Genomic DNA, 14,696 nt, shown 5'->3' with positions numbered 1-14,696 from the left:
TTCTAACTTCCCTGATAAGTTGCATATCACGAGGGTGCCCGTGTTTACGGCTTTGGGGTGGTACCTGGTAGGTTTATTGATAATTTGTGTGAGATTGAGGGCATCAAGCTTAGATTGTAGGATGGCTGGGGTGTTAAGCATGTCCCAGTTTAGGTCACCTAGCAGCACGAGCTCTGAAGATAGATGGGGGGCAATCAGTTCACATATGGTGTCCAGAGCACAGCTGGGGGCAGAGGGTGGTCTATAGCAGGCAGCAACGGTGAGAGACTTGTTTTTAGAGAGGTGGATTTTTAAAAGGAGAAGTTCAAATTATTTGGGTACAGACCTGGATAGTAGGAAAGAACTCTGCAGGCTATCTCTGCAGTAGATTGCAACACCGCCCCCTTTGGCCGTTCTATCTTGTCTGAAAATGTTGTAGTTAGGGATGGAGATTTCAGAGTTTTTGGTGGTCTTCCTAAGCCAGGATTCAGACACGGCTAGCACATCCGGGTTGGCAGAGTGTGCTAAAGCAGTGAATAAAACAAACTTAGGGAGGAGGCTTCTAATGTTAACATGCATGAAACCAAGGCTATTACGGTTACAGAAGTCATCAAAAGAGAGCGCCTGGGGAATAGGAGTGGAGCTAGGCACTACAGTGCCTGGATTCACCTCTACATCGCCAGAGGATCAGAGGAGGAGTAGGATAAGGGTACGGCTAAATGCTATGAGAATTGGTCATTTAGGACGTCCGGAACAGAGAGTAAAAGGAGCAGGTTTCTGGGGGCGATAAAATAGCTTCAAGGTATAATGTACAGACAAAGGTATGGTAGGATGTGAATACAGTGGAGGTAAACCTAGGCATTTAGTGATGATGAGAGAGATATTGTCTCTAGAAACATCATTGAAACTAGAAGATGTCATAGCATGTGTGTGTGGGTGGAGGAACTGAGAGGTTGGATAAGGTATAATGAGCAGGGCTAAAGGCTCTACAGTGAAATTAATCAATAAACACTAACCAGAACAGCAAAGGACAAGGCATATTGACATTAACCCCACCCCTGGTACACCCAATCAACAACAGGTGAAATATCAAGACCGCCAAATTTGAAAACAATTAAATGTCATAATTCAAATTTCTCAAACATACAACTATCTTACACCCTTTGAAATATAAACATCTCCTTAATCTAACCACGTTGTCCGATTTCAAAAAGGCTTTACGGCAAAAGCATAAAGTTAGATTATGTTAGGAGAGTACATTGACAATAGCTGTGTGTAATGTTTTGTCAATTCAAAGACAGGCGTCACCAAAAGCAGAAAACCAGCTAAAATGATGCACTAACCTTTGACAATCTCCATCAGATGACACTCCTAGGACATTATGTTAGACAATGCATGCATTTTTTGTTCTATCAAGTTCATATTTATATCCAAAAACAGCGTTTTACTATGGCATTGATGTTGAGGAAATCGTTTCCCTTCAATAACCGCCAGTCAAGCAGCACAACAAATTAAATAATTACTATTCGAAAACATTGGTAAAATATTATATTGTCATTCAAAGAATTCTAGATTTACATCTCTTGAACGCAACCGGATTGCCAGATTTAAAAATAACCTTACTGGGAAATCACACTTTGCAATAATCTGAGCACTGCGCCCAGAAAAATACGCTTTGCGATACAGACTAACCGCCATGTTGGAGAGATCTAAAATCGAAAATACTATGTAAATAATCCATTACCTTTGATTCTCTTCATCAGATGTCACTTCCAGGAATCCCAGGTCCATAACAAATGTAGTTTTGTTCGAAAAAGCTCATAATTTATGTCCAAAAAGCTCCGTGTTGTTAGCACATGATCTATGCCAGCCGGACTTCTCGTCATGAACGAGGGGAAAAAAAATATTTACGTTCGTTCAAACATGTCAAACGTTGTATAGCATAAATCATTAGTGCCTTTTTTAACCAGAACATGAATAATATTCAAGGCGGACGTTTGCATTCTCTTTTAAAACATTTTGGAACGAGAGTACCCAACATGAACTCGCGCACAAGAGTCTAATCGGCAATCACCGTTCCAAGGCTCTTGTTCGTTCAGTTCTCACAGTATAAGACTCAAAACACTTTCTAAAGACTGGTGACATCTAGTGGAAGCCATAGGAAGTGCTCAACAATTAATAAGCCCCTGTGTGTTTCAATGGCATAGGCTTAAAGGTAATTCAACACATCAGGTATCCACTTCCTGTCAGAATTTGTCTCAGGGTTTTGACTGCCATATGAGTTCTGTTATACTTACAGACACCATTCAAACAGTTTTAGAAAATTCAGAGTGTTTTCTATTCAAACCTGAACAATAATATGCATATTCTAGCTTCTGAGTTGGTGTAGGAGGCAGTTAAAAATGTGCACATATTTTTTTCAAAATTCTCAATACTGCCCCCTAGCCCCAAGAGGTTTTAAGGAGAGGCATGCTTAGCCTAGTGATCAAAAGGGTCCAGTGAATGGCGAGGTCGTTTGCGGTCACGGCGATTCAGACAGCTAGCCGGGCCATGGGTAGCAAGTTGGCAGAAGATGGTCTGTTTTTACCCACCTCGTGCATTTCCGTCAGTAGATTAGTGGGGTTCCGTTTGGTAGAGGGGACCAATCCAATTGGCAAAATAGTTATAGTTATAGGTGCCCAAGAAAATTGGCCGATAGACCTATTCAGATAGCAGCCGATAAGACAGCTAATGATTAGCTGGCCGCAGATGGGCGTTCAGGTTACGTCGCGACGGAGGGGCCAGTTGGATCACTCCCTCGGGCGGATAACGTCGGTAGTCCAGTCGTGAAGGCCCGATGGGGCTCCGCATCGGCAGTAAAACGGGTCCGGATAGGTGATTGTAGCCCAGGAGTGGCTGATTTGAACTCTTAAGCTGGCTTTATGTTAGCTCCGGGACCGACGTTAGCCAATAGTCACTCAGATAGCAGCTAGCTAGCTGCAAGATCCAGGTGTAAATGTCCAGAGCTTGCGGTAGAAATCTGGGGATATGGAGAGAAAATAGGTCCGGTATGCTCTGGTCTGAGTCGCGGTGTACAAAACTGGCGATAGCTTTTCGAGCTAAGGGATAGCTGAGGACCGCCAACCGTGGTTAGCTGAGTTTTAACGTTAGCTAGTGAACTGGCTAACTTCTGTTGTGGATTTCAGGTAAATAATACTTATTTTTTTTAATTGGTGAGGTGGGTTGCAGGAGAGTGTTTTGAAGTTGAGTTTTTGATGTAAATATATATATACACGGGACACGACAAGACGAGGACAAAGAACGTCTGACTGCTATGCTATCTTGGATTGTAGGCTTGTACATACGCAAACACACAGGAACACACACACAGAGCTGTATTCAGTCATCTCTGCAGTGCACAGTAATAAAAACATAATTCGACATGCATATTAAAATAACTAATCAGGAAGCTGAGAGCTATTTCATACCCCCACACGGCATTACGCTCCGGCAGCCTCACTGATTTTGATGAAAGTATTCTTTTTAATTCCAGAGGCATTATTGGTGAAGAGGTAATATTATCCTAGTTTGAATTTTGGTATTAGCCTGAAGGTTTGGGAGTGTGGGAGCTCATCTACTGCTCGAGTCAAGCGTTATGCAATCTCATTATAATAATCTCATGAATATTTATGAAACGGTGACTTACTTTACTTTGAAGAAAAAATAAAAGTACATTTGTATGTGTTGAGGGACCTTCAGGGTGTTATACAATTCACCTTTCAATGATTATGGGTTTAACTTTTGACCTCAAAGGGTCAACTCATTTACAGAATACGATTCCGCACAAAGACAAGGCATGTTCATTTCCATTGAGATAACATTTGAATGGAAAGTGCCCACTTTAGCGCCCTGCCTGGGCATTAGAACAGCCCAGCACGGCTCTTTCCTGCAGTACAAATTGATCTTATCTCTCTAAACCATCTGCAGTGGAGGAAAGGGCACAGAGTGGGGCGACCAACCACTCTCTGAACAGCGTAATTTTAGCTTCTCAACACTCAGACTACTGCTGCAATCTATTTTTGAGCTACTAAAACCCTCCCGCTTCAGTCGCCTGTAGTTCCATCATGCAGCATTTTGTTTTAATGAACGCAAGCATGGTCGATTTCCACAGCTGGCGTCAACATAAATTGTCTCGTCTCCGGTCTGCTGAGAGCGCAGTTTCATCCCCCTATCAAAATGCACAGATGTATGTGTTTTTCCTTGGCCCGTGCTACGGTTTAGTTGGTCCCAAGGTAGAAGTGTGTCTGTCTGTATGTGTGTCGGCTCAATTTATAGCAACAGATGCAGGCCTACAGTGCATTCGGCAAGTATTTAGACCCCTTGACATTTTCCACATATTGTTATGTTACAGCCTTATTCTAAAATGTATACATTTTTTTCTCATCAATCAACACACAATACCCCATAATGACAAAGCAAAAACAGGTTTTTAGACATGTTTGCAATTTTATAAAGAAAGTATTCAGACCCTTTACTTTGTTGAAGCACCTTTGGCAGCGATTACAGCCTCAAGTCTTCTTGGATATGATGCTACAAGCTTGTAGCCCTGTATTTGAGAAGTTTCTCCCATTCTTCTCTGCAGATCCTCTCAAGCTCTGTCAGGCTGGATGGGGAGTGTTGCTGCACAACTATTTTCAGGTCTCTCCAGAGATGTTCGATTGGGTTCAAGTCCGGGCTCTTGCTGAACCACTCAAGGACATTGAGTCTTGTCCTGAAGCCACTCCTGCGTTGTCTAGGCTGTGTGCTTAGGGTCGTTGTCCTGTTGGAAGATGAACCTTCGCCCTAGTCTGAGGTCCTGAGCGGTCTGGAACAGGTTTTCATCAGGGATCTCTCTGTACTTTGCTCCGTTCATCTTTGCCTCGATCCTGGCTAATCTCACAGCCGCTGAAAAACATCCCCACAGCATGATGCTGCCACCACCATACTTCACCGTAGGGATGGTGCCAGTTTTCCTCCAGACGTGACGCTTGGCATTCAGGCCAAAGAGTTCAATTTTGGTTTCATCAGACCAGAGAATCTTGTTTCTCATGGTCTGACAGTCTTAAGTAGCCTTTTGGCAAACTCCAAGCGGGCTGTCGTGTGCCTTTTACTGAAGAGTGGCTTCCGTCTGGCCAATCTACCATAAAGGCCTTATTGGTGGAGTGCTGCAGAGATGGTTGTCCTTCTGGAAGTTTGACCAAGAACTGGAAGTTTGGTCAACTCCCTGAACAAGGCCCTTCTCCTCCGAGTGTTCAGTTGGGCCGGGCAGCCAGTCTAAGAAGAGTCTTGGTAGTTCCAAACTTCTTCTATTTAAGAATGATGAAGGCCACTGTGTTTTTGGGGACCTTCAATGCTGCAGAAATACTTTGGTACGCTTCCACAGATCTGTTCCTCAACACAATCCTGTCACGGAGCTCTACGGACCATTCCTTTGACCTTATGGCTTAATTTTGCTCTGTCATGCACTCTGAACTGTGGGACCTTAAATAGATAGGTGTGTGCCTTTCCAAATCATGTCCAATCAATTGTCTCCTTATCTATGCCTGTTAACACTCTGTTTCGAGTGGACAATTTTTCTCAGTAAAATTCGTGGCCGGACTTGAGATGCGTAGAGGGAGCTGGGCTTATGGACTGTAATGAAGCGTGAAGATGTGGACTTTTGTGATATGTCAGAGGAACCTTTTCTTGTTCTTCTGATCTCCCGCTCCAAACCAGCTGTAAGTTCCAGTGTTTCCTTTAGCATTGTATAGGCGGATGTGGCCCCCCATTTTGCTCCGTTGGCCCCCAGCTAAGAGAGTTTGGCCTCTATTGGTTGACAGTTGTAGTGTCAGAGCAGGCCTGGATGTTGCTTTGGGGGGCTTAACCTCTTACATCTAGACGTTCCGCTAGTGGAACACCTGCTCCAATATCCAATGATGGGCGTGGCGCGAAATACAAATTCCTCTCAAATCCGAAAACTTCCATTTTTCAAACATATGACTATTTTACAGCATTTTAAAGACAAGACTCTCGTTAATCTAACCACACTGTCCGATTTCAAAAAGGCTTTACAGCAAAAGCAAAACATTAGATTGTCAGCAGAGTACCCAGCCAGAAATAATCAGACTACCCATTTTTCAAGCTAGCATATAATGTCACAAAAAACAAAACCACAGCTAAATGCAGCACTAACCTTTGGTGATCTTCATCAGATGACAACCCTAGGACATTATGTTATACAATGCATGCATGTTTTGTTCAATCAAGTTCATATTTATATCAAAAACCAGCTTTTTTACATTAGCATGTGACGTTCAGAACTAGCATACCCCCCGATAAACGTTCACAAAAAACATAATTATTTTAAGAATTATAGATACAGAACTCCTTTATGCACTCGATATGTCCGATTTTAAAATAGCTTTTCGGTGAAAGCACATTTTACAATATTCTCAGTAGATAGCCCAGCCATCACGGCTAGCTATTTAGACACCGAGCAAGTTTAGACCTGACCAAAGTCAGATTTACTATTACAAAAGTTTCATTACCTTTGTTGTCTTCGTCAGAATGCACTCCCAGGACTGCTACTTCAATAACAAATGTTGGTTTGTTCCAAAATAATCCATCGTTATATCCAAATAGCGGCGTTTTGTTCGTGCGTTCCAGACACTATCCGAATGGTAAATAAGGGTCGCGCGCATGGCGCATTTCGTGACAAAAGATTTCTAAATATTTCATTACCGTACTTCGAAGCATGTCAACCGCTGTTTAAAATCAATTTTTATGCCATTTTTCTCGTAATAAAGCGGTAATATTCCGACCGGGAATCTGAGTTTCGGTAAATAGAGGGAAAAACAGAAAGACGGGGGCGGCCAGTGCACGCGCCTAAGCCCACTGTCCCCTGATCGGCCACTTGACAAACGCGATAATGTGTTTCAGCCTGGGCTTTGAATTACGTCATTCAGTTTTTTGCCGCCTTCTGAGAGCCTGTGGCAGCCGTAGGAAGTGTCACGTAAGAGCAGAGATCCTTTGTAATGGATAGAGATGATAAAAAAGGCCAAGAAATGGTCAGACAGGGTACTTCCTGTACAGAATCTTCTCAGGTTTTGGCCTGCCAAATGAGTTCTGTTATACTCACAGACACCATTCAAACAGTTTTAGAAACTTTGGAGTGTTTTCTATCCAAATCAAACAATTATATGCATATTCTAGTTACTGGGCAGGAGTAGTAATCAGATTAAATCGGGTACGTTTTTTATCCAGCCGTGAAAATACTGCCCCCTAGCCATAACAGGTTAAGAGGTGCCCAGCCTTGAAAGTAATCTTGGTGGGGGAAACATGTACAACAAATGAGAGCAGTTGACCCTCACCACCCCAGTGACTTGCTTGCTGTTACACTTATAGTGATCCCTCATTTACTCGTTGCTGTATATTTCTTTTCAGCCAAAAGAATGAGAGTTGTCAACTATTGTTGTCTATCAACAATGACAAGCCACCAGGTTCTGACAACTTGGATGGAAAATTACTGAAGATATTGCCACCCATATTTGTCATATCTTCAATCTAAGCCTACTAGAACGTGTGTGCCCTCCAGGAATTCCCCAGGGCAGCTGTCTAGGACCCTTACTTTTCAATCTTTACTAATGACATGCCACTGGCCTTGAGTAAAGCCAGTATGTATGTATGTATGTATGTATGTATGTATGTATGTATGTATGTATGTATGTATGTATGTATGTATGTATGTATGTATGTATGTATGTATGTATGTATGTATGTATGTATGTATGTATGTATGTATGTATGTATGTATGTATGTATGTATGTATGTATGTCATACTGAATGCACCGAGGTGTCTGTTTTAAACTACTAGCACACAGCTCGGACACCATGCATACCCCACAAGACCACGCCACCAATGGTCTCTTCACAATCCCCAAGTCAAGAACAGACAATGGGAGGCACACAGTACTACATAGAGCCATGGCTACATGGAACATTCTTCCACATCAGGTAACTGATGCAAGCAGTAGAATCAGATTTAAAAAACTGCTAAAGATACACCTTATGGAACAGCAGGGACTGTGAAGAGACACACACACACACAGGCACAGACACACATACACATGATAAGACACACACTCTACACACGTACACATGGATTTTGTATTGTAGATAAGTGGTGGTAGTAGAGTGATGGCCTGAGCGAACACACTTAATATGTTGTGAAAAATGTTATGACGTGATCTCATGTATTATTTTAAATTGTATATAACTGCCTTAATGTTGCTGGACACCAGGAAGAGTAGCTCCTGCCTTGGCAGCAGCTAATGGGGATCCTTAATAAATGCAAATACAAAACTGTATCTGTAAATATATACACTCACGCTGTTAGCCAAGGCCTTAAAAGATAAGTATAGCCTCAAGTTTAAAGAAATAGAGTCACCTAATTCTGCAGATTAGAGTCCATATTATCAAAGGAAATTGAAGGGCTAACAGAACAGACAGACAGCAATAAAAACTGTACCATAAAGGCTCAGAGTAAGTTGGAGGAAAAACAAAAAGAATTGGAGGAACTTATACAAGAAAGATCCAGTGTAATATATTATAAAAAATAAATCAAACTGGATGGAATATGGGGAAAATGCACCAAATTTGTTTTCAATTTTCAACATAGAAATGCTACCAATTATTTTATTTTTTACTGAAACTTGTTACAAATGAAGGAGTCACTCATGATTCACCAAACAATATTTTGAAAGAGGAAGTAAAGTACTTTAAGAATATGTTTTCATTTGTCTCCTCCATCTCCACTAACCTCAGCTAATTGAATGGATTTTTTCCCTATTAATAATATAAAATTAACATCTACAGAAAGACACATGTGAAGGCCAAATTACAGAGGAGGAACTTCTTGATGCAATTAACCTCTCTGGGCCAGTGGGACGCTTGCGTCCCACCTACTCAACAGCCAGTGTAATCCCGTGGCGCGATATTCAAATACCTTAGAAATGCTATTACTTCAATTTCTCAAACATATGACTATTTTACACCATTTTAAAGACAAGACTCTCGTTAATCTAACCACACTGTCCGATTTCAAAAAGGCTTTACAACGAAAGCAAAACATTAGATTATGTCAGCAGAGTACCCAGCCAGAAATAATCAGACACCCATTTTTCAAGCTAGCATATAATGTCACACAAACCCAAACCACAGCTAAATGCAGCACTAACCTTTGATGATCTTCATCAAATGACAATCCTAGGACATTATGTTATACAATACATGCATGTTTTGTTCAATCAAGTTCATATTTATATCAAAAACCAGCTTTTTACATTAGCATGTGACTAGCATTCCCACTGAACACTTCCGGTGAATTTACTAAATTACTCACGATAAACGTTCACAAAAAACATAATTATTTTAAGAATTATAGATACAGAACTCCTTTATGCACTCGCTATGTTCGATTTTAAAATAGCTTTTCGGTGAAAGCACATTTTGCAATATTCTGAGTAGATAGCCCGGCCATCACAGGCTAGCTATTTTGACACCCACCAACTGTGGTACTCACCAAACTCCGATTTACTATTAGAAAAGTTTGATTACCTTTGCTATTCTTCGTCAGAATGCACTCCCAGGACTTCTACTTCAATAACAAATGTTGGTTTGGTTCCAAATAATCCATAGTTATATCCAAATAGCGGCGTTTTGTTTGTGCGTTCAAGACACTATCCGAAGGGTAAAGAAGGGTGACGCGCCCGACACGTTTCGTGACAAAAAAATTCAAAATGTTCCATTACCGTACTTCGAAGCATGTCAAATGCTGTTTAAAATCAATTTTTATGCGATTTTTCTCGTAAAAAAGCGATAATATTCCGACCGGGAGTCGTTGTTTTCATTCAAAGAGAGAGAAAGTAAACATGGTGTCGGCTCGTGCACCCGCCTCCAGTCTCATTGTCCTCAGATCGACCACTATCCAAATGCGCTAATGTTTTTCAGCCAGGGCCTGCAAAGCCACCATTCATCGTTCTGGCGCCTTCTGGGAGCCTATGGGAGCGTTAGAAAATGTCACGTTATGCCAGAGATCCCCTGTTTTGGTTAGAGATTACCAAGAAGGCCAAGAAGTAGTCAGAGAGAGCGCTTCCTGTTTGGAATCTTCTCAGGTTTTGGCCTGCCAAATGAGTTATGTTATACTCACAGACACCATTCAAACAGTTTTAGAAACTTTAGGATGTTTTCTATCCAAATCAAACAATTATATGCATATTCTAGTTACTGGGCAGGAGTAGTAATCAGATTAAATCGGGTACGTTTTTTATCCGGCCGTGAAAATACTGCCCCCTATCCCCAACAGGTTAAAGCCTTTAAGTCCGGGAAAACTCCAGGGCTGGATGGCATACCAGTGGAAGTATACCAGAGGACCATTATTAGCATGTTTTAGCCACTCTTATATAAACGGTAGATTAAGGTCTGATTTCATTATTACTGAAACAAGATCCAAGTGGTGTGTGTATATATAAAGATCCAGTCCATTGAAAACATTTGCGGCCTCTTACACTTCAGTGTTGAGATGCAAAAATTCTAGCTAAATGCTTGGTGCATAGAATTAAAAAGGTTTTGTCAGATATTATTTATCCTCATCAGACAGGTTTTTTACGTGGATGATACATTGTAGATAATATTAGACAAGTATTGGAAACAATAGAATACTATGAAATATCGGGGAAACCAGGCCTGGTTTTCGAAGCTGACTTTGAAAAGGCTTTTGATAAAGTACGACTGGAGTTTATATATAAATGCCTGGAATATTTAAATTTTGGAGAATCTCTTATAAAATGGGTTAAAGTTATGTATAGTAACCCTAGGTGTAGAATAGTAAATAATGACTACATCTCAGAAAGTTTTAAACTGTCGAGGAGTTAAACAAGGTTGTCCACTATCGGGCATGTATATTTATTATTGCCATCGAAATGTTAGCTGTTAAAATTAGATCCAACAATAATATTAAGGGATTAGAAATCCATGGATTAAAAACAAAGGTGTCATTGTACGCTGATGATTCATGTTTTCATTTGAAGAAATTAATTATTATACAAAATTCTTTCAACCAATACAATGTTATATATGGGGGATACAATCTTCCCAGCTCTGCAGATTTTGCTGCGAGGAGGCAGAGTCATTAGATCATTTATTTTGGTACTGTCCATATGTAGCTCGTTTTTGGTCACAGGTCCAGGAATGGCTGAAGAATTGTAACATTTACCTAGAACTAACGCTGCAGATAGCAATACTGGGTGATTTGAAAAGTCATAGTCAATCGATCAATAATATAATAATTATTTTAGCAAAAATTTTTATCTTTCATTTACAATCTGTAGAAACTATGAGAATAGAAAGGTTCAGTACTTTTGTGAAGCATCACAGCACAGTTCAAAAATATATGGCAAATAGAAATCCAAAATGGATGGTGTTAAGAGATAGATGGGAGGGGTTGAATGGAGCTGAAGGGTGGGACTAATAACAACAAGATAACAAATGTAAAACATACGCGGTCTGTAAAATGTATATAGGTTCAGAACTTTTGTGAAATAGCACAGTTACAAATAGAAATCAAACTGGATGGGCATCAGAAATAGAGGAAGGCCAGGACTAAAAATAAACAAAATATATATATTGTAAAATAGATTGTCTGTAAAATGTGTATAGTTTGTATAAACTGAAGGTAGAAGCCTAAGTGTTATTGTTTATTAGTTTACTCCAATTGGGGGATGGGGTGGTAGGGTTTACGGGGAATAATAAAGGTATATTTAAAAAAAAAGTGTGCGTGTGTGTATGTACAGTTGAAGTCGGAAGTTTACATACATACACTTAGGTTGAAGTCATTAAAACTCATTTTTCAACCACTTCGCAAATGTCTTGTTAACAAACTATAGTTTTGGCAAGTCGGTTAGGACATCTACTTTGTGCATGACAAATCATTTTTCCAGAAAAACCTCAGAAAAAAAATTGTAGACCTCCACAAGTCTGGTTCATCCTTGGGAGCAATTTCCAAACACCTGAAGGTACCACGTTCATCTGCACAAACAATAGTACGCAAGTATAAACACCATGGGACCACGCAGCCATTATACCACTCAGGAAGGAGATGCGTTCTGTCTCCTAGAGATGAACGTACTTTGGTGCAAAAAGTGCAAATCAGTCCCAGAACAACAGCAAAGGACCTTGTGAAGATGCTGGAGGAAACAGGTACAAAAGTATCTATAGCCACAGTAAAACGAGTCCTATATCGACATAACCTGAAAGGCCGCTCAGCAAGGAAGAAGCCACTGCTCCAAAACTGCCATAAATATGCCTGACTACGGTTTGCAACTGCTCATGGGGACAAAGATCGTACTTTTCGGAGAAATGGCCTCTGGTCTGATGAAACAAAAATAGAACTGTTTGGCCATAATGACCATCGTTATGTTTGGAGGAAAAGGGGGGAGGCTTGCAAGCCACAGAACACCATCCCAACCGTGAAGCACGGGGGTGCCAGCATCATGTTGTGGGGGTGCTTTGCTGCAGGAGGGTCTGGTGCATTTCACAAAATAGATGGCATCATGAGGCAGGAACATTGTGGCTATATTGAAGCAACATCTCAAGACATCAGTCAGGAAGTTAAAGCTTGGTCACAAATGGGTCTTCCAAATGAACAATGACCCCAAGCATACTTCCAAACTCGTGGCAAAATGGCTGAAGGACAGCAAAGTCAAGGTATTGGAGTGGCCATCACAAAGCCCTAACCTCAATCCTATAGAAAATTTGTGGGCAGAACTGAAAAAGCGTGTGTGTGCAAGGAGGCCTACAAACCTGACTCAGTTACACCAGCTCTGTCAGGAGGAATGGGCCAAAATTCACGCAACTTATTGTGGGAAGCTTGTGGAAGGCTACTCGAAACGTTTGGCCCAAGTTAAGCAATTTAAAGGCAATGCTACTAAATACTAATTGAGTGTATGTGAACTTCTGACCCACTGGGAATGTGATGAAAGAAATAAAAGCTGAAATAAATCATTCTCTCTACTATTATTCTGACATTTCACATTCTGAAAATAAAGTGGTGATCCTAACTGACTTAAAACGGAATTTTTACAAGGATTAAATGTCAGGAATTGTGAAAAACTGAGTTTAAATGTATTTGTTTAAGGTGTATGTAAACTTCCGACTTCAACTGTATGTATGTATGTCATGTATGTATGTATGTATGTATTTTTATGTATGTATTTTGATGTACGTATGTGTGTGTAGATATATACCCCAAAAATATATGGGGGATTGGAAATGATGCAGACAATTACGTTGATGGAAGCAACAATCTATCCACAGTATTAAAGCTGATCCATCCCCTAAATTTTTTTTTATTTTTATTAAAAAACATAAATATTTTCTGCGGATGGGGATGCGGGTCCCCTCAGGCCTGTGTGGATAGGTAACAGTGTCCTGCACGCCTCGGTGTTTATAAGGGCAGTATATTTTAGGTATTACTCATGCAATCTATCATCTTCCATCACCAATTTAGACCGGGTGTCAAGGGGTGCGTGCGTGTGCATGTGTGCGTACCTGTGTTCGTTTGTGTGTGTGTGTGTGTGTGTGTGTGTGTGTGTGTGTGTGTGTGTGTGACGAGAAAATCGCCACCAAGCATTTCTCTCTCTTGCTCTCTCTTTCTCTTTCTCTCCATTTCACACTTCATTTGCCTAATCTTCTCATTCCTTCATCATGTTTTTTTTTGGGCCTCTTCATTGAAGTTTATAATGAATATTTCTTGTTTATTTCAAGGTTTATAATTTTGTTGTTTTGTGGAATGTTGTTGTCGTCGTTTCCATGTGAGTCATGATCCAAAGTAGAATTCGCTGAACTGAACCAAAAGAAGCATGAGAAGAGAGAGAGGGGGAGGGAGGGAGAGTGAGACAATAGAGAAAGGGAGAGAGAGAGAGAGAGAGAGAGAGTGACAGGAAGAGAGATTTTCTAAAACAGTGAATTGCTGCAGGAGAAGTGCTCTGGCTTAGCAAAGCCTAGAGATGTGTATAATTAATTACTTTGAGCACAATAGCAATGTGTCTCCACTCTTTACTGTTTCTGGTTGACTGGACCTCAGCACCACACTGTGGCCAGATTCACACTGTGACTTTCTCCACATGGTCATTTTGAAGGGATGGTTTGACTGATGCGCTGTGACATGCCGGCCAAATGAACTCTCACACACACAAACATGTCCTGCTGCTGCTGCATGGACTGGCCGGATGAGAAGTGCATGTTTTAACAGCCAGGTCTAACGCCATTTATTTTCTCTCTGTCTTTCTCTTTCTTTCTCAATCATGCTCTTTCTTCTCTTTCTGGCTCAATCTTTCAATCTGCCTACTTCTCTCTCTGCTCTCACTCTAACTCTCTCTCCATCCCTATCCCTCTCTCTAACCCCTCCCCTCCTTTTCTTTAATTTCTCCACAGTGCCTTCGGCTGTCCCTACTCCGACATCAACATGAAGAAGGAGGCCGTGCTGCCTGACCGGCTGGGCGGCGAAAAGCAGATCACCTTTGTCCCTGTGCACTTTGTCCAGAAGACCAAGAGGCTGTGCACTGCCGACGAACAGGAGGAAGCCACGCCCCAGGACACTCCCATGGAAACCAGGTGGGGGGAAGTGATGTCATTGTGATGATGTCAAGATGGCCAGCTGGCC

At 41.1% G+C, this 14,696-nt stretch overlaps 1 protein-coding gene across 6 annotated transcripts in view; it reads left to right on the top strand.

The window, feature by feature from the left end:
- Nucleotides 1-14,696, top strand: part of LOC106590345 (lethal(3)malignant brain tumor-like protein 4) — a 142,592-nt gene that overhangs the window by 55,186 nt on the left and 72,710 nt on the right. For all 6 annotated transcript variants that reach the window (XM_014181266.2, XM_014181265.2, XM_045710681.1 and 3 more), the window contains one exon: nt 14,468-14,647. In XM_014181266.2, coding sequence (XP_014036741.2) covers nt 14,468-14,647 — 180 coding nt within the window. The remainder of the gene's footprint in view (nt 1-14,467; nt 14,648-14,696) is intronic.

The sequence above is a fragment of the Salmo salar genome, chromosome ssa29, assembly GCF_905237065.1.
Source record: "Salmo salar chromosome ssa29, Ssal_v3.1, whole genome shotgun sequence".
Taxonomy (NCBI): Eukaryota; Metazoa; Chordata; class Actinopteri; order Salmoniformes; family Salmonidae; genus Salmo; species Salmo salar.
Note: the sequence above shows the minus strand (reverse complement) of the source record. Positions and strands in the feature narration are given on the sequence as shown.